We start from the raw sequence: 23,265 nt of genomic DNA, 5'->3' as shown, positions 1-23,265 counted from the left end.
GAATCATGATAGAGAGATAGAGAGAGAGAGAGAGAGAGAGAGAGAGAGAGAGAGAGAGAGAGAGAGAGAACAGGAATCATGACAGAGATAGAGAGAGGAGAGTACAGGAATCATGATAGAGAGAGAGAGAGAGAGGAGAGGTCACGATCAGATGAGCTCCTGCATTTTTCAGCATTTTCTTTAAAAAAGATAGATTAGGAGTTAGATAAACTTGGATTTTTTGTCAGGAACACATACTGGATTCTACCCTCTACAACATAACCCCCACTTCAAATCAAAACTTAAAACCTACAACCTGATTTTGGACGGAATTACGGAATCACCTGGAAGGTTCACAACTACCAAGATTTATTTCTCTATACAGCAAATTCTCTGGAAAACAACAGAAACCTGAAAACACCATCCAACCTGGAACTGAGTGAGTAATGCTTAGTCTGAAACTATATTTTATCTCCAAAAGCCAAGAAGAAAAATACACAACATTACTTTATAAGGACTGAATTCTAACATAATTCTGCCAAGATTGGGGAGGCAGGGTAGCCTAGTGGTTAGAGCGTTGGACTAGTAACTGGAAGGTTGCAAGTTCAAACCCCCGAGCTGACAAGGTACAAATCTGTCGTTCTGCCCCTGAACAGGCAGTTAACCCACTGTTCCTAGGCCGTCATTGAAAATAAGAATTTGTTCTTAACTGACTTGCCTAGTTAAATAAAGGTAAAAAAAAAAAAAAGATTGATACAGCTTCAACTAGCATTGACGTGTCAAGTGAGAGGTGTCAAAGCCCATTAGCCCAACAATGGCAGAAGAGTCACACAGTCTACCCCAACCAAATGGAGAGGCTTTAGAAGCTCCCTCCCGCTGTTCAGAGGTAATTAAAATACAGTACCCTGTGCATGTAAAGAATGATAAGGCAAGAAAAGATTACAAAATGAAGCTCCTTATGGAAAATTAAGAGACACTTTTTGCTGACTATTACAAAAATGGGAACATCAGCAACCTTATTTTCCACACAAACCATCCCCTGGCATATTAGCACACTACCCCTTTGTTAAGGGAGGGGGGTTAACGAGGGGTGGAAACTCAGAATACTTGATAACGAGGACTCTGAGTCAGGTAATATAAATATCTATAAGTCCGGAACAGTAATGGTACAGGGTAACCCCAAACAGTTTCAGCTGGACTTTCACCTAATCAAAGAATTAGCCCAGCAGGAGAAGCTCTCCCTTGATAAAGATACCCCCACACCGAGCGGGTCAGAACAGACCTCTTCATTATGTAACCCCACAGACGAGCAACCCCCAGCGGAGAGTCAACCTCCCAGCACAGATTACCACTCCCTCATTGAAATGAAGGACAAATTCACCCAGCTGGAGGTAAGGCAGGTGGAGCTGGAAGAGCAGGTGATTACACTTCAGTCAGCACAGACCCAGACAACAGTCCAGCACAACAACAGCCCCTTAACCAGACCCGGAGAGCTGGAGGTGGACAGAGACATATCTTCACTTTGGACAGTGGTGAGACAACTACAACAGGAGAAAGAGGAGCAGAACAGAGCACTAGAGGAGAGTATCAGACTGCTGGTGGAGGAGAGGTTGAGGGGGATGGAGGAGAGGGTGAGGGGGATGGAGGAGAGGTTGAGGGGGACGGCGTGTGACAGAGAACAACCCACTAGAGAGGTGGTCACCCCCACAGAGAAGCCAGCAGAACAGCCCTCCTCAGCACCCAACAAAAGTCTCGACACCACAGCAGAACAGTCCACACCAGACCCTGACCATAGAGTCGACATCACAGCAGAACTGACAAATGAAGAACCCCAAGCCCAGCGGCTCTCACCCCCTCTGAGCACCCCCCCTGTCAGCCACCCTGATAGCCCTTCTGACAACCCCCCACACCCACTGAGGACAAACACAAGACACAGATTGTATTACTTATGGACTCAAATGGGAAATATATAGAAGAAGAAAAACTTTTTCCCAAACACAGTGTGTCTAAACTCTGGTGTCCAAACACCCAGCGCGCCCTAGACCTTCTGTCTGAGGACCAACTAGGCTCACCCAGCCACATAATAATAAACACAGGCACAAACGACCTGAGAACACAGCAGGAAAGGGTGGCCACAGCACTGAAGGGAGTGATTGAAAAGGCTTCTTCTACCCTCCCCAATGCACAAGTGGTTATCTCCACCCTGCTACCACAAAAAGACTTCCACCCTGCCACAATACAGCGGGTAAACGCAAGTATTTCCCGTGACGGTGCCTCAAAACCAAATGTTTTCCTGGCCCACCACTCCACCCTGGACTTGAACAGCCTCTATGACCAGGTCCACCTCTACAAGGCAGCAGTGCCCGCCTTTGCCCGAACTCTAAAGGACATCGCTCTCAAACGTATCCCCAACACTTCACACAGGAGCAACAGATCAATAGACACCCCACCCAGACCAGCGTGACACCCTCCCAGACCTGCAGACCCCCCTGGACCTACACATAGAGGACCCACGCCAAGAGAAATTACATCCAGACCACAGCACACCCAGACACATCCACACCCCCACCCCAACCAATCAACACCCCCCCACGTCAACCATGCCCACACCCCATTTAGGCCCCCTCAGATCAGACCTATGCCACTCCTGCCCACCCCATGCACCCCACCCCCGCAAAGAGGGCCTCAACATGGAAGCCACACATACGCCCAGGTAGTGAGCGGGCAAACAGTCCCAATCCCCACTCTCACACTCGCCAAACCATGACAAACAACATTGGACACTCTGGAACAAAAAGCCTTCACTATATCATCCTGGAATATCCAAGGCCTGAGGTCATCTGCCTTTGGCCTAAAGAGCAGAAACCCAGACTTCACCAAAGAAATCGGCAATACAGACATTGTCATCCTGCAAGAAACCTGGTATAGAGGAGACAGACCCACTGGATGCCCTCTAGGTTACAGAGAGCTGGTAGTCCCATCCACCAAACTACCAGGTGTGAAACAGGGAAGGGACTCGGGGGGTATGCTAATTTGGTATTGAGCAGACCTAACTCACTCCATTAAATTAATCAAAACAGGAACATTCTACATTTGACTAGAAATTCAAAAGGAAATTATCCTAACAGAGATGTCCTCCTGTGTGCTACCTATATCCCCCCACTAGAATCCCCATATTTTAATGAAGGAATCATGATATAGACAGAGAGAGGAGAGGAATCATGATATAGACAGAGAGGGGAGAGGAATCATGATATAGACAGAGAGGGGAGAGGAATCATGATATAGACAGAGAGAGGAGAGGATTTCACCCAATAATAACAGAATCTCCCTGAATGTCCTACTGAGAAACATTTTCCCCAGCATCAAACACCAAACAAACACAGTGAACACACAGAGTCAGTCCAATAGGAACACATAGGGCTAAATGCATGAAGACATAGCTAAGGCCCTTTTTCTCTAAATGAACCTTACAAAGAATGTTATCTCAAGTGAATGCCTGCTTTCACAATATTAGCAAGCTGAGGTGTAATTAGTGTCTGTGTGTGTAATTACATGCAGTATTATTCTGTGTGTCTGTGTTAGGGTTTGTGTATCAGACCAATCCTGTCGTCAAGCAGTAGCACGGAAACAAGCAACAAACCACAACCCTTTACACGCCCCAGAAAAATCTCTCACACACTCATCTTCTCTACCAATCTTTACCCCCCACAGTGTAGGGGGGACTGCACCCTTCCCCCCTCTCCTCCTACCCCCCCCCCCCTCATCTCCTCTTGTCCCCCCCACCCATCCCCACTCACACATGCACACACTCACCTAGCCTACCAATGTTGTAGGTAAAGAGAACCACAGAACTGACCTGACCTCTCACCTCATCCTGCCTGCATATCGAACTCCTAGCCCAGTCCAGGAACAACCCCTAGCCCAGTCCAGGAACAACCCCTAGCCCAGTCCAGGAACAACCCCTAGCCCAGTCCAGGAACAACCCCTAGCCCAGTACTGGAACAACTCCTAGCCCAGTCCAGGAACAACCCCTAGCCCAGTTCAGGAACAACCCCTAGCCCAGTCCAGGAGTAACTCCTAGCCTAGTCCAGGAACAACCCCTAGCCCAGTCCAGGAACAACCCCTAGCCCAGTACTGGAACAACTCCTAGCCCAGTTCAGGAACAACCCCTAGCCCAGTCCAGGAGTAACTCCTAGCCCAGTCCAGGAACAACCCCTAGCCCAGTCCAGGAGTAACTCCTAGCCCAGTCCAGGAGTAACTCCTAGCCCAGTCCAGGAGTAACTCCTAGCCCAGTCCAGGAACAACCCCTAGCCCAGTCCAGGAACAACCCCTAGCCCAGTCCAGGAGTAACTCCTAGCCCAGTCCAGGAGTAACTCCTAGCCCAGTACAGGAACAACCCCTAGCCCAGTTCAGGAACAACCCCTAGCCCAGTCCAGGAACAACTCCTAGCCCAGTCCAGGAACAACTCCTAGCCCAGTCCAGGAAAAACCACTAGCCCAGTACAGGAACAACCCCTAGCCCAGTCCAGGAACAACCCCTAGCCTAGTCCAGGAACAACCCCTAGCCCAGTACAGGAACAAACCCTAGCCCAGTACAGGAACAACTCCTAGCCCAGTACAGGAACAACCCCTAGCCCAGTCTAGGAACAACCCCTAGCCTAGTCCAGGAACAACCCCTAGCCCAGTCCAGGAGTAACTCCTAGCCCAGTCCAGGAACAAACCCTAGCCGAGTACTGGAACAACACCTAGCCGAGTACTGGAACAACCCCTAGCCCAGTCCAAGAACAACCCCTAGCACAGTACTGGAACAACTCCTAGCCCAGTCCAGGAACAACCCCTAGCCCAGTCCAGGAACAACCCCTATCCCAGTACAGGAACAACCCCTAGCCCAGTACAGGAACAACCCCTATCCCAGTACAGGAACAACCCCTAGCCCAGTCCAGGAACAACTCCTAGCCCAGTCCAGGAACAACTCCTAGCCCAGTCCAGGAACAACCCCTATCCCAGTACAGGAACAACCCCTAGCCCAGTCCAGGAACAACTCCTAGCCCAGTCCAGGAACAACTCCTAGCCCAGTCCAGGAACAACCCCTAGCCCAGTCCAGGAACAACTCCTAGCCCAGTCCAGGAACAACCCCTAGCCCAGTCCAGGAGTAACCCCTAGCCCAGTACAGGAACAACCCCTAGCCCAGTCCAGGAACAACTCCTAGCCCAGTCCAGGAACAACTCCTAGCCCAGTCCAGGAACAACCCCTAGCCCAGTCCAGGAACAACCCCTAGCCCAGTCCAGGAACAACTCCTAGCCCAGTCCAGGAACAACTCCTAGCCCAGTCCAGGAAAAACCACTAGCCCAGTACAGGAACAACCCCTAGCCCAGTCCAGGAACAACCCCTAGCCTAGTCCAGGAACAACCCCTAGCCCAGTACAGGAACAAACCCTAGCCCAGTACAGGAACAACTCCTAGCCCAGTACAGGAACAACCCCTAGCCCAGTCTAGGAACAACCCCTAGCCTAGTCCAGGAACAACCCCTAGCCCAGTCCAGGAGTAACTCCTAGCCCAGTCCAGGAACAAACCCTAGTCTGGAACAGGAACAACAACCCCTAGCCCAGTCCAGTACTACTGGAACAACTCCTAGCCCAGTCCAGGAACAACCCCTAGCCCAGTCCAGGAACAACCCCTATCCCAGTACAGGAACAACCCCTAGCCCAGAGTATCCCAGTACAGGAACAACCCCTAGCCCAGTCCAGGAACAACTCCTAGCCCAGTCCAGGAACAACCCCTAGCCCAGTCCAGGAACAACCCCTAGTCCAACCCCTAGCCCAGTCCAGGAACAACTCCTAGCCCAGTCCAGGAACAACTCCTAGCCCAGTCCAGGAACAACCCCTCCCAGTCCAGGAACAACCCTAGCCCAGTCCAGGAACAACCCCCCAGTCCAGCCCAGTCCAGGAACAACTCCTAGCCCAGTCCAGGAACAACCCCTAGCCCAGTCCAGGAACAACCCCTAGCTCAGTCCAGGAACAACTCCTAGCCCAGTACAGGAACAACCCCTAGCCCAGTACAGGAACAACACCTAGCCCAGTACAGGAACAACCCATAGGCCAGTACAGGAACAACTCCTAGCCCAGTACAGGAACAACTCCTAGCCCAGGGGTAGGCAACTAGATTCAGCCACAGGCTGATTGTTGTTGTAGTGGATGGTCGGAGCGTTCAGTTGAACCATCACACATTATTTACACCTAAATACCTGTATTTGTATTTGTAGACTAAGCCTAAAAGGAACAGAGGCTGTTATTTTTTGCCTGGCGCATGGAGGCCCCTGGTGTAACTCCAAGCTAGTGTTTACCTCCAGTTTGTGTGTCATACATAAGACAGGCACCAAGACGAGCAGCAGTACACAGAGATCCTGAGAGAGACCATAAACACGCCAACTCTTCTTCCCCCTCTTCCTCCTACTCCTCTTCCCCCCATCCACTCAAAACCAGATGCTTTTCCTTGAGGGCACCTATTACCCTGAGTCCTTGGCCCCCTGCAGTACCTCCCTCCCTCCTCCATCCTCCTGCTCTCACACTGTGAACACTTTCTAATTACAGACCAGGAGACTAGATCACAGAGCTGCATTGATAAGAACTAGGAACGGAGGGAGAGAGGTGGACACCAGATTGTTAAAGATGATGGATATTGCTGTTTTCACTGTTATTATTCATTTAATAGGCACTCTTCCTCTTTTAGTCCTCTATTCCTCTTCTAGTCCTCTACTCCTCTTCAGGTCCTCTACTCCTCTTCTAGTCCTCTATTCCTCTTCTAGACCTCTACTCCTCTTCTAGTCCTCGACTCCTCTTCTAGTCCTCGACTCCTCTTCTAGTCCTCGACTCCTCTTCTAGTCCTCGACTCCTCGACTCCTCTTATAGACCTCTACTCCTCTTCTAGACATCTACTCCTCTTCTAGTTCTCGATTCCTCTTCTAGTTTTATATTCCTCTTCTAGTCCTCTACTGCTCTTCTAATCCTCTACTCCTCTTCCAGTCCTCGACTCCTCTTCTAGTCCTCGACTCCTCTTCTAGTCCTCGACTCCTCTTCTAGTCCTCGACTCCTCTTCTAGTCCTCGACTCCTCTTCTAGACCTCTACTCCTCTTCTAGTCCTCTACTCCTCTTCTAGTCCTCGACTCCTCTTCTAGTCCTCGACTCCTCTTCTAGTCCTCGACTCCTCTTCTAGACCTCTACTCCTCTTCTAGACCTCTACTCCTCTACTAGTTCTCGATTCCTCTTCTAGTTTTCTATTCCTCTTCTAGTCCTCTACTCCTCTTCTAGTCCTCTACTCCTCTTCTAGTCCTCTACTCCTCTTCTAGTCCTCTACTCCTCTTCTAGTCCTCTACTCCTCTTCTAGTCCTCTACTCCTCTTCTCGTCCTCTACTCCTTACTCCTCTTCTAGTTCTCTATTCCTCCTCTTTTTCCATTCTTTCCCACCTCTATCAGGCACCTCCATCCATCACCCAGCTTTTACCATCTCTAATAATCAACACACTCAACAACAACAAACTATCCCTGCTACCCAACACACTCAAATGCTCCATTATTCAATCATCCTCACACACACACACATAGTCATATGAGCATTAGTCATCAAGCGTACTCTGCAGATGACTTTTCAACAATACAGACAACGCACTCCGAGTTCTACTCATCCAGTGTTCATAAGCACACCCACACACTTCCATGGCAGGAAGCCGGTAAAGGGTGAGCGAGAGAAGGCATGTTCTAGTCTACTCACATACTTCTAGAGTAAGATGGATAAAGTCCTCTACTCCTCTTCTAGTCCTCGAGTCCTCTTCTAGACCTCGACTCCTCTTCTAGAAGAGACTGTCTTCTAGTAAGATAGTAGACATCTTCTAGAGTCCTGTTCTACTCCTCAGACGTGACAGTGCAGGGTTCTTCTGTCCTCAGCAGTTCTGGAAGGTACTCTTCAGTCCTGGTTTCCTCTTCTAGGCGCCTCTACCACTAGAGAATACATTATTAGTGCAGCAGATACAGTGAACTCTGAAAGTATTGGGACAGTGACAAATGTATTGTTGTTTTGGCTCTGTACTCCAGGACTTTGGATTTGACATGATACAATGCAGACTGTCAGCTTTAATTTGAGGGTATTTTCATCCATATTGTGCACAGTCCCATCCCCCATTTTAGGGGACCAAAAGTATTGGGCCAAATTTATATATGTATTAAATTCATAAAAAAAGGTAAGTCCCATATATATAGCACTCAATATCTACAAAAAGCTTGTTTAGTCATCAACGTACTCTGCAATGATTTGCTGTTTATTTTGGTTGTGTTTCAGGTTATTTTGTGTCCAATGGAAATGAATGGTAAATAATGTGCTGTGTCATTTTGGAGTCACTTTTATTGTTAATAAGAATTCAATATATTTCTGAACACTTCTACATGAATGTTGATGCTACCATGATTTATTAGTGATAGTCCTGAACTTGAATTTGTGAATAAAATGTATTGTTGTTTTGGCTCTGTACTCCAGGACTTTGTTTGAATGAACAATGCAAAACTGTCATCTTTAATTTGAGACATCCATAACACAGTCTCACCATTACAAAACACAGGGATTAGCATTTATATATGTATTAAATTCATAAAAAAAGGTAAGTCCCATATATATAGCACTCAATATCTACAAAAAGCTTGTGACTCTACAAACTTGTTGAATGCATTTGCTGTTTATTTTGGTTGTGTTTCAGGTTATTTTGTGTCCAATGGAAATGAATGGTAAATAATGTGCTGTGTCATTTTGGAGTCACTTTTATTGTTAATAAGAATTCAATATATTTCTGAACACTTCTACATGAATGTTGATGCTACCATGATTATGGATAGTCCTGATTGAATTGTGAATAATGATGAGCGAGAAAGTTAAGAACACACAAAACGCATCCCTCCAAGACATGCTAACCTCTCACCATTACAAGAACAGGAGAGATTAGCATTTTATATCATACCTCCAAGACATGCTAACCTCTCACCATTACAAGAACAGGAGAGATTAGCATTTTATATCATACCTCCAAGACATGCTAACCTCTCACCATTACAAGAACAGGAGAGGTTAGCATTTTATATCATACAGGAGAGGTTAACATTGTATATCCAAGACATGCTAACCTCTCACCATTACAAGAACAGGAGAGGTTAGCATTTTATATCATACCTCCAAGACATGCTAACCTCTCACCACTACAAGAACAGGAGAGGTTATCATTTTATATCATACCTCCAAGACATGCTAACCTCTCACCATTACAAGAACAGGAGAGGTTAGCATTTTTGGGGCGTATGATATCTGTGCGTCTATTCACCCAATATGGATGAAAATACAGTATGAACTTTAACCTCATAGTCAGCGTATCATTTCAAATCCAAAGTGCCGCAGTCCAGATCCAAAACAACAAAATGTGTCACTGTCCCAATACTTTTATAGCTCACTTTTTGTACCGGCCCAGTATGCACTGGAAATCAGCTCTGCACTGTGGGGCACAACTCAATGATGAATGGTATATTATTTCTGCAAATTGCACACCAACACTGCACATAGCAATACATTACACATAGAACACGTTATTGTTTCTAAGTAGATTGTATTTCAGTTCACAACTATAAGAAGATATTTTGACACTTCATTTCAACAGGCCCCTCTAGACGTATCAGTCATGTGAACACATCCAGCATCTGCAGGGGACTAAGAAAACAATGGTTACTAAAGAACACTTGCAGAGGCAGAAGAGCTGAAGCCTCCAGGCAGCTTGGCACTGCCTTCTCCTCCCAGGGATAATGAATGAATGACGACTGGAAGACTTTATGCAAATACAACCATTCACAAAATCAGGAAGAGACTGATGCTAATTGCCATTTAAAAACACTGCTTTATTCTGTCTCAATGCTCCACTGGAAACACATGGGAGTTACTGGAGGTGAATGGGACTGAATGGGAGAGGAGAGACAGGTCGGGTCGTGCCTGCAATATAGCATAGACCGTTGTGTGGGCCCAGAGTCATAGACAGATACACAGACTGGGTTGGAGATGGAGAATTATAAAAGACTTGACTGGGTTTCTAGCGGCTCCGTTCATACTTAACTGGACACCTTAAGATAACCTACTTTAATATGTCCAGAGGTGGACCTGCTAATAAGTTAGTAGCTTTATACTCTGTTCAACGGAAGGTAAATGATGTGCACGGATATAGTTGTTAGGCCCATTCACTTCGAGATGACACTACGTGGTCAACGGTATGTCGACACCCCTTCAAATCTGTGGATTCGGCTATTTCAGTTACACCCGTTGCTTACAGGTGTATAAAATCAAGCTAACCTCCATGAAATCTCCATAGACAGCAAACATTGGCAGTAGAATGGCCTTAATGAAGAGCTCAGTGACTTTCAACGTGCCACCGTCACAGGATGCCACCTTTCCAACAAGTCTGTTCGTCAACTTTCTACCCTGCTAGAGCTGCCCAGGTCAACTGTAACTACTGTTATTGGGAAGTGGAAACGTCTAGGAGCAACAACGGCTCAGCTGTAAAGTGGTAGGCCACACAAGCCTAAGATCACCATGCACAATACCAAATGTCGACTGGAGTGGTGTAAAGCTCTCCACCATTGGACTCTGGAGCAGTAGAAACGCGTTCTCTGGAGTGATGAATCACGCTTCACCATCTGGCAGTCTGACGGACAAATCTAGGTTTGGAAGATGGCTGGAGAATGCTACCTGCCCGAATACATAGTGCCAATTGTAAGTTTGGTGGAGGAGGAATAATGGTCTGGGGCTGTGTTTCATGATTCAGGCTAGCCCCTTAAGTTTCAGCATACAATGACATTCTAGACGATTCTGTGCTTCCAACTTTGTGGCAACAGTTTGGGGAAGGCCCATTCCTGTTTCAGCATGACAATGCCCATGTTCACAAAATGAGGTCCATACAGAAATAGTTAGTCGAGATTGATTTGGAAGAACTTGACTGGCATGCAGGGGGCCCTGACCTTAACCCCATCGAACACCTTTGGGATGAATTGGAACACCAACTGCGAGCCAGACCAAATCGCCCAACATCAGTGCAAAGTCACTTTAACTATACATTCATGTACGTACTACCTCAATTAGCCCGACTAACCGGTGCCCCCGCACATTGGCTACCCGGACAATCAGCATTGTGTCCCGCCACCCACCACCCGCCAACCCCTCTTTTATGCTACTGCTACTCTCTGTTTATTATATATGCATTGTCACTTTAACCATACCCACATGTACATACCACCTCAATCAGCCCGACTAACCGGTGCCTGTATATAGGCTCGCTACTGTATATAGCCTCACTGCTGTATGTATCCTCACTGCTGTATATAGCCTCTCTACCGTATATAGCTTCTCTACCGTATATAGCCTCTCTACCGTATATAGCCTCTCTACTGTTTGGCCCTGTCCAGGGGTATCATCGAATGGGGCCACAGTGTCTCCTGACCCTTTCTGTCTCAGCCTCCAGTATTTATGCTGCAGTAGTTTATGTGTCAGGGGGCTAGGGTCAGTCTGTTATATCTGGAGTACTTCCTGTCTTATCCGGTGTCCTGTGTGGATTTAAGTATGCTCTCTCTAATTCTCTCTTTCTCTCTTTCTTTCTCTCTCTTGGAGGACCTGAGCCCTAGGACCATGCCTCAGGACTACCTGGTAATAGGACTCTTTGCTGTCCCCAGTCCACCTGGCCGGTCTGCTGCTCCAGTTTCAACTGTTCTGCCTGCGGCCATGGAATCCTGACCTGTTCACCGGACGTGCTACCTGTCCCAAACATGCTGTTTTCAACTCTCTAGAAACAGCAGGAGTGGTAGAGATACTCTGAATGATCGGCTACGAAAAGCCAACTGACATTTACTCCTGAGGTGCTGACTTGCTGCACCCTCGACAACTACTGTGATTATTATTATTTGACCATGCTGGTAATTTATGAACATTTGAACCCACTTGGCCATGTTCTGTTACAATCTCAAACGTCTCTAGGTTTCTTCCTAGGTTTTGGCCTGTCTAGGGAGTTTTTCCTAGCCACCATGCTTCTACACCTGCATTGCTTGCTGTTTGGGGTTTTAGGCTGGGTTTCTGTACAGCACTTTGAGATATCAGTTGATGTACGAAGGGCTTTATAAATACATTTGATTGATCAAATCTCTGTGCACTTAAGCCTCACCACAGGTTCAGTGACCAACTGAAGAGTGTGTCTGAGGTAGTCCTCAAACACACTGAGTGGGGCCATGTGGTGGCCATGTTTGTACTTCAACCATCATGTGTGTGTGTACTGCTCCGTTACGTACTGTGGCTTTCACCACATACTGTATGGGGGTTTACTTGTTACCCGTGGTGTGGTGAGCGTGTTTGTCTGTGTTGTGTTACACCACATACTGTATGGGGGTTTTACGTGTTACCCGTGGTGTGGTGAGCGTGTTTGTCTGTGTTGTGTTACACCACATACTGTATGGGGGTTTTACGTGTTACCCGTGGTGTGGTGAGCGTGTTTGTCTGTGTTGTGTTACCCTGCTGTTTACAAGCTGTTCAACAGACTGTCTGGTAAAGACTCATGTTCCACTGATGGACCAGGGCTGTGGCTGAGCCTCCTGGAGAAGGATGAGTTAGGTAAACCCATGGTAAAGACTCATGTTCCACTGATGGACCAGGGCTGTGGCTGAGCCTCCTGGAGAAGGATGGGTTAGGTAACCCCATGGTAAAGCCTCATGTTCCACTGTTGGACCAGGGCTGTGGCTGAGCCTCCTGGAGAAGGATGCGTTAGGTAAACCCATGGTAAAGACTCATGTACCACTGTTGGACCAGGGCTGTGGCTGAGCCTCCTGGAGAAGGATGGGTTAGGTAACCCCATGGTAAAGCCTCATGTTCCACTGTTGGACCAGGGCTGTGGCTAAGCCTCCTGGAGAAGGATGAGTTAGGTAACCCCATGGTAAAGACTCATGTTCCACTGTTGGACCAGGGCTGTGGCTGAGCCTCCTGGAGAAGGATGAGTTAGGTAAACCCATGGTAAAGACTCATGTACCACTGTTGGACCAGGGCTGTGGCTGAGCCTCCTGGAGAAGGATGAGTTAGGTAACCCCATGGTAAAGACTCATGTTCCACTGATGGACCAGGGCTGTGGCTGAGCCTCCTGGAGAAGGATGAGTTAGGTAACCCCATGGTAAAGCCTCATGTTCCACTGATGGACCAGGGCTGTGGCTGGGCCTCCTGGAGAAGGATGAGTTAGGTTAACCCATGGTAAAACCTCTGCAAAACATGCCTCCTCCCAGGCCGCCACCCCCGATGGACAGGGATGATAAAATAGGGCCAAACCCTAAACCTATTTGAGAGGAAATTTGAACACTCAGACACATGCTGTGAGCCTACTTACAGTCTCTCCAGCTCCTTCATGTCATCAAACGCTCCACGCTCTATCGCTCCAATCTGATTCTCCATCAGCTGCCTACAAAGAGAGAGAAAGAGAGAGAGATAAGTGTTAGTTAAACAGGGTTATATCACATAGTGCTGCATTTCTCTAAAAGTAGATGGTAGTGTATGTATTGTTTGAAGCTAGCGCATGTGAAAAGCCTGTGAAATAGCCACCCCCCTAACCCCCTTCTCCAAGTGCAAGTTCAGTTTTTTGCTCTAACACTACACAGCTGGTTCACATAATCAAAGTAGTGTTGCACGAGGGCAAAAAACAAAGTGTTCACCCAGGGGGGGTGCCAGGACTGAGTTTGGAAAACCCAGGTCTTGGGCTTGATGTGGAATCTTGGCCCCGGTGGGCATCACAGGGATTGTAGGCAGTAAAGAATTTTTGAAGGTAGGTTTGTGAGGCAGGCCAATGTGCCTTCAGGCCTAGTGTGGTCTGATGTAGAGGGGGAGAGGGAGGCAGGGGCAGGGGTGAGAGAGGCACGGGTGAGGCAGGGAGGTCCAGGGGGAGTCAGGAGTGAGATCCTGGGCTGGGTGGTTCAAAGAACAATGGGGGAAAATGAGACCCAGTGTGGAGCTGTCCTCGGGGCCATGGAGATGTCAGAGCACTGTGTGTGTGTGTCCAAAGATCTGTCTGGTCAGGTGTTAGCACTGCAGGCTACAAACATCCACGCTTATGGAGTGATTTAACATACACACTGCCAAAGCTAACGCACTGGATTTCACATACACACTGGCAAAGCTAACACACTGCATTTCACATACACACTGCCAAAGCTAACGCACTGGATGGTTTGGGAAGTGTTGCAAAAAAAGTTTAGGGATAGATAAGCGTCCAGGTCTAAGCATCCAACAGTAGTGTTCCTTCATCCAGATTACCGTTCTGTGTGTTCTGTGAGGCCTCGCGGCTCCACTCAGCAGTCTGTGAGTACCGTTCTGTGTGTGTTCTGTGAGGCCTTGCGGATCCACTCAGCAGTCTGTGAGTACCGTTCTGTGTGTGTTCTGTGAGGCCTCGCGGCTCCACTCAGCAGTCTGTGAGTACCGTTCTGTGTGTGTGTGTTCTTTGAGGCCTCGCGGCTCCACTCAGCAGTCTGAAGGTACCGTTCTGTGTGTGTGTGTTCTGTGAGGCCTTGCGGATCCACTCGGCAGTCTGTGAGTACCGTTCTGTGTGTGTTCTGTGAGGCCTCGCGGCTCCACTCAGCAGTCTGTGAGTACCGTTCTGTGTGTGTTCTGTGAGGCCTCGCGGCTCCACTCAGCAGTCTGTGAGTACCGTTCTGTGTGTGTGTGTGTTCTTTGAGGCCTCGCGGCTCCACTCAGCAGTCTGAAGGTACCGTTCTGTGTGTGTGTGTTCTGTGAGGCCTCGCTGCTCCACTCAGCAGTCTGTGAGTACCGTTCTGTGTGTGTGTGTTCTGTGAGGCCTCGCTGCTCCACTCAGCAGTCTGTGAGTACCGTTCTGTGTGTGTGTGTTCTGTGAGGCCTTGCGGATCCACTCAGCAGTCTGTTTCCTCCCAATCGAATATAAATGCAAATGGCTTTTCCTGTTCCAACTCCATAAATATAGAGAAAAGTTCTGCTCACCTCCACTCACTCTCTCCCTCATGAATTTAGATAGAGGGTGAATAAGAGGAGAAATCACTTATCTAGATAACTTCAAACTATGGTCAGGTTTTTTTGTCTGTCTTTTTCTCTCTCTCTCTCCCTATTTTTCCTCCTTTCAATTCATGCTAAATTTGCTGTCTCTTTCCTTATACCTTTCCTCCTCCCTCTCTCTGCCACCCCCTCCCTCTCTCTGCCACCCCCTCCCTCTCTCTGCCACCCCCTCCCTCTCTCTGCCACCCCCTCCCTCTCTCTGCCGCCCAGTCCCTCTCTCTGCCGCCCAGTCCCTCTCTCTGCCACCCCCTCCCTCTCTCTGCCACCCCCTCCCTCTCTCTGCCACCCCCTCCCTCTCTCTGCCACCCAGTCCCTCTCTCTGCCGCCCAGTCCCTCTCTCTGCCGCCCAGTCCCTCTCTCTGCCGCCCCCTCCCTCTCTCTGCCGCCCCCTCCCTCTCTCTGCTGCCCCCTCCCTCTCTCTGCCGCCCCCTCCCTCTCTCTGCCACCCCCTCCCTCTCTCTGCCACCCCCTCTCTCTCTCTGCCACCCCCTCCCTCTCTCTGCCACCCCCTCCCAGCCACCTCCACCTCTCTCTCAAATAGCCCCTGTGGCAGACAATGGTTGAATACTTGTTTCAAATATTTGAAATACTTGAGTAGAACTCAATTTAGTTTGACCTTGTATGCAGAGTTTGAACTTATGGTGCTTATCCCATCCGTACCATTGTGCCAGACAACCTCACAGATGTGATGGATTATAAACATTTCTGCTCCTGTATCAGAGTGAACCTCCATTTCCTCTCCAGACAGGAAGTCCTCATGAGAGTTTATCACAGCCACAGGCCCAATCAGCATGCTTCGATTTCTCAGACTGTCTGTCGTGTTTCTGTCTTTTCTTTCCTGCCGTGTTTCTCTGATTGTGTGTCTGCGTGTTTTCTCAGACCCCCAGCAGATAATGTCTATTCCTGTAAGGTTAAATTGGTCTTCCTGTAAGGACCTTCCCATGGGGTCACAAACACCGTCTCTGGGGTCGATGCGGGGTTGTGAAGATCAAAGGTCACGCCACTGTTAGTCTGCCGAGTCAGTGAGGGCAGATATATGAGGGTTTCACCGCACCATGACCCCAACAGATAGACGTGTGTGTGTGTTCCCTATGGGAATCAAAATGTTTATAGCCATGCCGGGAAAAGCTATAGTCTGATTATTAGATCCCCTGTAAGGAGCTGTTTCCTTCTACCTCGCTGGTGACAAGCTGGAGACATGGAGGCATTTAACGGGGACAGAGGGGAGGGGAGGGGAGGGAGGGGAGGGGAGGGAGGGAGGGGGAGGGGAGGGGAGGGGAGGGGAGGGGAGGGTGGAAAAGGGAAATAGAGGTTTGGTTGGTATATAGGGGAAGAGAGGCAGGTTGTGAAGTAGAGAGTGGGAGGGGGGATATTAAAGGGGAAGGTAAGTGGGAGTGGGGGATATTAAAGGGGAAGGTAACTGGGAGAGGGGGATATTAAAGGGGAAGGTAAGTGGGAGAGGTGGATATTAAAGGGGAAGGTAACTGGGAGTGGGGGATATTAAAGAGGAATGTAACTGGGAGAGGGGGGTATTAAAGGGGAGGTAAGTGGGAGAGGGGGAAATGAAAGGGAAAGTTAAGTGGGAGAGGGGGGTATTAAAGGGAAAGGTAAGTGGGAGAGGGGAGTATTAAAGGGGAAGGTAAGTGGGAGAGGGGGGTATGAAAGGGGAAGGTAAGTGTGAGAGGGGGTATGAAAGGGAAAGGTAAGTGGGAGAGGGGGACATGAAAGGGAAAGGTAAGTGGGAGAGGGGGGTATTAAAGGGGAAGGTAAGTGGGAGAGGGGGGTATTAAAGGGGAAGGTAAGTGGGAGAGGGGGATATTAAAGGGGAAGGTAAGTAGGAGAGGGGGATATTAAAGGGGAAGGTAAGTGGGAGAGGGGGGTATTAAAGTGGAAGGTAAGTGGGAGAGGGGGATATTAAAGGGAAAGGTAAGTAGCAGAGGGGGGTATTAAAGGGGAAGGTAAGTGGGAGAGGGGGATATTAAAGGGGAAGGTAACTTGTAGTAGGGGATATTAATAGGGAAGGTAAGTGGGAGAGGGGGATATTAAAGGGGAAGGTAAGTGGCAGAGGGGGATATTAAAGGGGAAGGTAAGTGGGAGAGGGGGATATTAAAGGGGAAGGTAAGTGGGAGAGGGGGATATTAAAGGGGAAGGTAAGTGGGAGAGGGGAATATGAAAGGGAAAGGTAAGTGGGAGATGGGGGTATGAAAGGGAAAGGTAAGTGGAAGAGGGGGGTATGAAAGGGGAAGATAAGTGGGAGAGGGGGTATTAAAGAGATAGGTAAGTGGGAGAGGGGGTATTAAAGGGGAAGGTATGTGGGAGAGGGGGTATTAAAGGGGAGGTAAGTGGGAGAGGGGGAAATGAAAGGGAAAGGTAGTAGGGAGAGGGGGTTATTAAAGGGGAATGTAAGTGGGGGAGGGGGATATTAAAGGGGAAGGTAAGTGGGAGAGGGGGGTATGAAAGGGGAAGATAAGTGATAGAGGGGGGTATTAAAGAGAAAGGTAAGTGGGAGAGGGGGGTATTAAAGGGGAAGTTATGTGGGAGAGGGGATATTAAAGGGGAAGGTAAGTGGGAGAGGGGGTATTAAAGGGGAAGGTATGTGGGAGAGGGGGTATGAAAGGGGAAGATAAGTGGGAGAGGGGGTATTAAAGAGAAAGGTAAGTGGGAGAGGGGGTAGTAAAGGGGAAGGTAAGTGGGAGAGGGGGCTATGAAAGGGGAAGGTAAGTGGGAGAGGGGGGTATGAAAGGGAAAGGTAAGTGGCAGAGGGGGGTATGAAAGGGGAAAATAAGTGGGAGAGGGGGATATTAAAGAGAAAGGTAGGTGGGAGAGGGGGGTATTAAAGAGAAAGGTAGGTGGGAGAGGGGGGTATTAAAGGGGAAGGTTTGTGGGAGAGGGGGGTATGAAAGGGGAAGGTAAGTGGGAGAGGGGGTATGAAAGGGAAAGGTAAGTGGGAGAGGGGGTTATTAAAGGGAAAGGTAAGTAGCAGAGGGGGGTATTAAAGGGGAAGGTAAGTGGGAGAGGGGGATATTAAAGGGAAGGTAACTGGTAGTGGGGGATATTAATAGGGAAGGTAAGTGGGAGAGGGGGGTATTAAATGGGAAGGTAAGTGGGAGAGGGGGATATTAAAGGGGAAGGTAAGTGGGAGAGGGGGATATTAAAGGGGAAGGTAAGTGGGAGAGGGGGATATTAAAGGGGAAGGTAAGTGGGAGAGGGGAATATGAAAGGGAAAGGTAAGTGGGAGAGGGGGGTATGAAAGAGATAGGTAAGTGGGAGAGGGGGGTATTAAAGGGGAAGGTATGTGGGAGAGGGGGGTATTAAAGGGGAGGTAAGTGGGAGAGGGGGAAATGAAAGGGAAAGGTAGTAGGGAGAGGGGGTTATTAAAGGGGAATGTAAGTGGGGAGGGGGATATTAAAGGGGAAGGTATGTGGGAGAGGGGGGTATGAAAGGGGAAGATAAGTGATAGAGGGGGGGTATTAAAGGGGAAGGTAAGTGGGAGAGGGGGTAATAAAGGGGAAGGTATGTGGGAGAGGGGGTATGAAAGGGGAAGATAAGTGGGAGAGGGGGGTATTAAAGAGAAAGGTAAGTGGGAGAGCGGGGTATTAAAGGGGAAGGTAAGTGGGAGAGGGGGATATGAAAGGGGAAGGTAAGTGGGAGAGGGGGGAAGGTATGAAAGGGGAAGATAAGTGGGAGGGGGGATATTAAAGAGAAAGGTAGGTGGGAGAGGGGGATATTAAAGAGAAGGTAGGTGGGAGAGGGGGTATTAAAGGGGAAGGTTTGTGGGAGAGGGGGGTATGAAAGGGGAAGGTAAGTGGGAGAGGGGGTGTGAAAGGGGAAGATAAGTGGGAGAGGGGGGTATTAAAGAGAAAGGTAAGTAGCAGAGGGGGGTATTAAAGGGGAAGGTAAGTGGGAGAGGGGGATATTAAAGGGGAAGGTAAGTGGCAGAGGGGGATATTAAAGGGGAAGGTAAGTGGGAGAGGGGGATATTAAAGGGGAATTTAAGTGGGAGAGGGGGATATTAAAGGGGAAGGTAAGTGGGAGAGGGGATATGAAAGGGGAAAGGTAAGTGGGAGAGGGGGTATGAAAGGGAAAGGTAAGTGGAAGAGGGGGTATGAAAGGGGAAGATAAGTGGGAGAGGGGGTATTAAAGGGGAGGTAAGTGGGAGAGGGGGAATGAAAGGGAAAGGTAGTAGGGAGAGGGGGTTATTAAAGGGGAATGTAAGTGGGGGAGGGGGGATATTAAAGGGAAGGTAAGTGGGAGAGGGGGTATGAAAGGGGAAGATAAGTGATAGAGGGGGTATTAAAGAGAAAGGTAAGTGGTAGAGGGGGGGGTATTAAAGGGGAAGTTATGTGGGAGAGGGGGATATTAAAGGGGAAGGTAAGTGGGAGAGGGGGTATTAAAGGGGAAGGTAAGTGGGAGAGGGGGATATGAAAGGGGAAGGTAAGTGGGAGAGGGGGATATGAAAGGGAAAGGTAAGTGGCAGAGGGGGTATGAAAGGGGAAGATAAGTGGGAGAGGGGGTATGAAAGGGAAAGGTAAGTGGGAGAGGGGGTTATTAAAGGGAAAGGTAAGTAGCAGAGGGGGGTATTAAAGGGGAAGGTAAGTGGGAGAGGGGGATATTAAAGGGGAAGGTAACTGGTAGTGGGGGATATTAATAGGGAAGGTAAGTGGGAGAGGGGGATATTAAAGGGGAAGGTAAGTGGCAGAGGGGGATATTAAAGGGGAAGGTAAGTGGGAGAGGGGGATATTAAAGGGGAAGGTAAGTGGGAGAGGGGGATATTAAAGGGGAAGGTAAGTGGGAGAGGGGAATATGAAAGGGAAAGGTAAGTGGGAGAGGGGGGTATGAAAGGGAAAGGTAAGTGGAAGAGGGGGGTATGAAAGGGGAAGATAAGTGGGAGAGGGGGGTATTAAAGGGGAAGGTATGTGGGAGAGGGGGGTATTAAAGGGGAGGTAAGTGGGAGAGGGGGAAATGAAAGGGAAAGGTAGTAGGGAGAGGGGGTTATTAAAGGGGAATGTAAGTGGGGGAGGGGGATATTAAAGGGGAAGGTAAGTGGGAGAGGGGGGTATGAAAGGGGAAGATAAGTGATAGAGGGGGGTATTAAAGGGGAAGGTAAGTGGGAGAGGGGGTATTAAAGGGAAAGGTATGTGGGAGAGGGGGGTATGAAAGGGGAAGATAAGTGGGAGAGGGGGTATTAAAGAGAAAGGTAAGTGGGAGAGCGGGGTATTAAAGGGGAAGGTAAGTGGGAGAGGGGGATATGAAAGGGGAAGGTAAGTGGGAGAGGGGGGTATGAAAGGGAAAGGTAAGTGGCAGAGGGGGTATGAAAGGGGAAGATAAGTGGGAGAGGGGATATTAAAGAGAAAGGTAGGTGGGAGAGGGGGTATTAAAGAGAAAGGTAGGTGGGAGAGGGGGTATTAAAGGGGAAGGTTTGTGGGAGAGGGGGTATGAAAGGGAAGGTAAGTGGGAGAGGGGGTATGAAAGGGAAGATAAGTGGGAGAGGGGGTATTAAAGAGAAAGGTAAGTGGGAGAGCGGGGTATTAAAGGGGAAGGTAAGTGGGAGAGGGGGATATGAAAGGGGAAGGTAAGTGGGAGAGGGGGTATGAAAGGGAAAGGTAAGTGGCAGAGGGGGGTATGAAAGGGGAAGGTAAGTGGGAGAGGGGGGTATGAAAGGGAAAGGTAAGTGGGAGAGGGGGACATGAAAGGGAAAGGTAAGTGGGAGAGGGGGGGACATGAAAGGGAAAGGTAAGTGGGAGAGGGGGACATGAAAGGGGAAGGTAAGTGGGAGAGGGGGTATTAAAGGGGAAGGTAAGTGGGAGAGGGGGATATGAAAGGGGAAGGTAAGTGGGAGAGGGGGTATGAAAGGGAAAGGTAAGTGGCAGAGGGGGTATGAAAGGGGAAGATAAGTGGGAGAGGGGGATATTAAAGAAAAGAGAAGTAGGTGGGAGAGGGGGGTATTAAAGGGGAAGGTTTGTGGGAGAGGGGGTATGAAAGGGGAAGATAAGTGGGAGAGGGGGACATGATAGGGAAAGGTAAGTGGGAGAGGGGGACATGAAAGGGGAAGGTAAGTGGGAGAGGGGGCATGATAGGGAAAGGTAAGTGGGTGAGGGGCTTATTAAAGGGGAAGTTAAGTGGGAGAGGGGGGTATAAAGGGAAAGGTAAGTGGGAGAGGTGGGAATGAAAGGGAAAGGTAAGTGGGAGAGGGGGACATGAAAGGGGAAGGTAAGTGGGAGAGGGGGGTATGAAAGCGAAAGGTAAGTGGGAGAGGGGGACATGAAAGGGAAAGGTAAGTGGGAGAGGGGGTATGAAAAGGAAAGGTAAGTGGGAGAGGGGGGTATTAACGGGGAAGTTAAGTGGGAGAGGGGGTATGAAAGGGAAAGGTAAGTGGGAGAGGGGGGTATTAAAGGGGAAGGTATGTGGGAGAGGGGGTATGAAAGGGGAAGATAAGTGGGAGAGGGGGGTATTAAAGGGGAAGGTATGTGGGAGAGGGGGGTATGAAGGGGGAGGTAAGTGGGAGAGTGGGGGATTTCAGAGAAAGGTAAGTGGGAGAGGGGGCTATTAAAAGGGAAGGTATGTGGGAGAGGGGGGTATGAAAAGGGAAGATAAGTGGGAGAGGGGGGTATTAAAGAGAAAGGTAGGTGGGAGAGGGGGTATTAAAGAGAAGGTAGGTGGGAGAGGGGGGGGGTATTAAAGGGGAAGGTTTGTGGGAGAGGGGGTATGAAAGGGGAAGGTAAGTGGGAGAGTGGGTATGAAAGGGGAAGATAAGTGGGAGAGGGGGGTATTAAAGAGAAAGGTAAGTGGGAGAGCGGGGTATTAAAGGGGAAGGTAAGTGGGAGAGGGGGATATGAAAGGGGAAGGTAAGTGGGAGAGGGGGGTATGAAAGGGAAAGGTAAGTGGCAGAGGGGGGAATGAAAGGGGAAGATAAGTGGGAGAGGGGGATATTAAAGAGAGGTAAAGGTAGGGAGAGGGGGGTATTAAAGAGAAAGGTAGGTGGGAGAGGGGGTATTAAAGGGGAAGGTTTGTGGGAGAGGGGGTATGAAAGGGGAAGGTAAGTGGGAGAGGGGGTATGAAAGGGAAAGGTAAGTGGGAGAGGGGGACATGAAAGGGAAAGGTAAGTGGGAGAGGGGGACATGAAAGGGAAAGGTAAGTGGGAGAGGGGGACATGAAAGGGGAAGGTAAGTGGGAGAGGGGGATATGAAAGGGGAAGGTAAGTGGGAGAGGGGGTATGAAAGGGAAAGGTAAGTGGCAGAGGGGGTATGAAAGGGGAAGATAAGTGGGAGAGGGGGATATTAAAGAGAAAGGTAGGTGGGAGAGGGGGTATTAAAGGGGAAGGTTTGTGGGAGAGGGGGGTATGAAAGGGGAAGATAAGTGGGAGAGGGGGACATGAAAGGGGAAGGTAAGTGGGAGAGGGGGCATGATAGGGAAAGGTAAGTGGGTGGGGGCTTATTAAAGGGGAAGTTAAGTGGGAGAGGGGGTATGAAAGGGAAAGGTAAGTGGGAGAGGTGGGAATGAAAGGGAAAGGTAAGTGGGAGAGGGGGACATGAAAGGGAAAGGTAAGTGGGAGAGGGGGTATGAAAGCGAAAGGTAAGTGGGAGAGGGGGACATGAAAGGGAAAGGTAAGTGGGAGAGGGGGTATGAAAAGGAAAGGTAAGTGGGAGAGGGGGGTATTAAAGGGGAAGTTAAGTGGGAGAGGGGTATGAAAGGGAAAGGTAAGTGGGAGAGGGGGGTATTAAAAGGGAAGGTATGTGGGAGAGGGGGGTATGAAAGGGGAAGATAAGTGGGAGAGGGGGGTATTAAAGGGGAAGGTATGTGGGAGAGGGGGGTATGAAGGGGGAGGTAAGTGGGAGAGTGGGGTATTTCAGAGAAAGGTAAGTGGGAGAGGGGGGTATTAAAAGGGAAGGTATGTGGGAGAGGGGGGTATGAAAGGGGAAGATAAGTGGGAGAGGGGGGTATTAAAGAGAAAGGTAAGTGGGAGAGGGGGGTATTAAAGGGGAAGGTAAGTGGGAGAGGGGATATGAAAGGGGAAGGTAAGTGGGAGAGGGGGGTATGAAAGGGAAAGGTAAGTGGCAGACGGGGGTATGAAAGGGGAAGATAAGTGGGAGAGGGGATATTAAAGAGAAAGGTAGGTGGGAGAGGGGGGTATTAAAGAGAAAGGTAGGTGGGAGAGGGGGGTATGA

At 49.2% G+C, this 23,265-nt stretch overlaps 1 protein-coding gene across 1 annotated transcript in view; it reads right to left on the bottom strand.

The window, feature by feature from the left end:
- Positions 1–23,265, bottom strand: part of LOC135523480 (slit homolog 1 protein-like) — a 217,819-nt gene that overhangs the window by 172,365 nt on the left and 22,189 nt on the right. Inside the window, exon 3 of the mRNA XM_064950176.1 lies at positions 13,410–13,481. Within this exon, the coding sequence (XP_064806248.1) occupies positions 13,410–13,481 (72 nt within the window). The remainder of the gene's footprint in view (positions 1–13,409; positions 13,482–23,265) is intronic.

This window comes from Oncorhynchus masou, chromosome 31 (assembly GCF_036934945.1).
Source record: "Oncorhynchus masou masou isolate Uvic2021 chromosome 31, UVic_Omas_1.1, whole genome shotgun sequence".
Taxonomy (NCBI): Eukaryota; Metazoa; Chordata; class Actinopteri; order Salmoniformes; family Salmonidae; genus Oncorhynchus; species Oncorhynchus masou.
The sequence above is the reverse complement of the archived record's forward strand: the minus strand, read 5'-3'. Positions and strand labels throughout refer to the sequence as shown.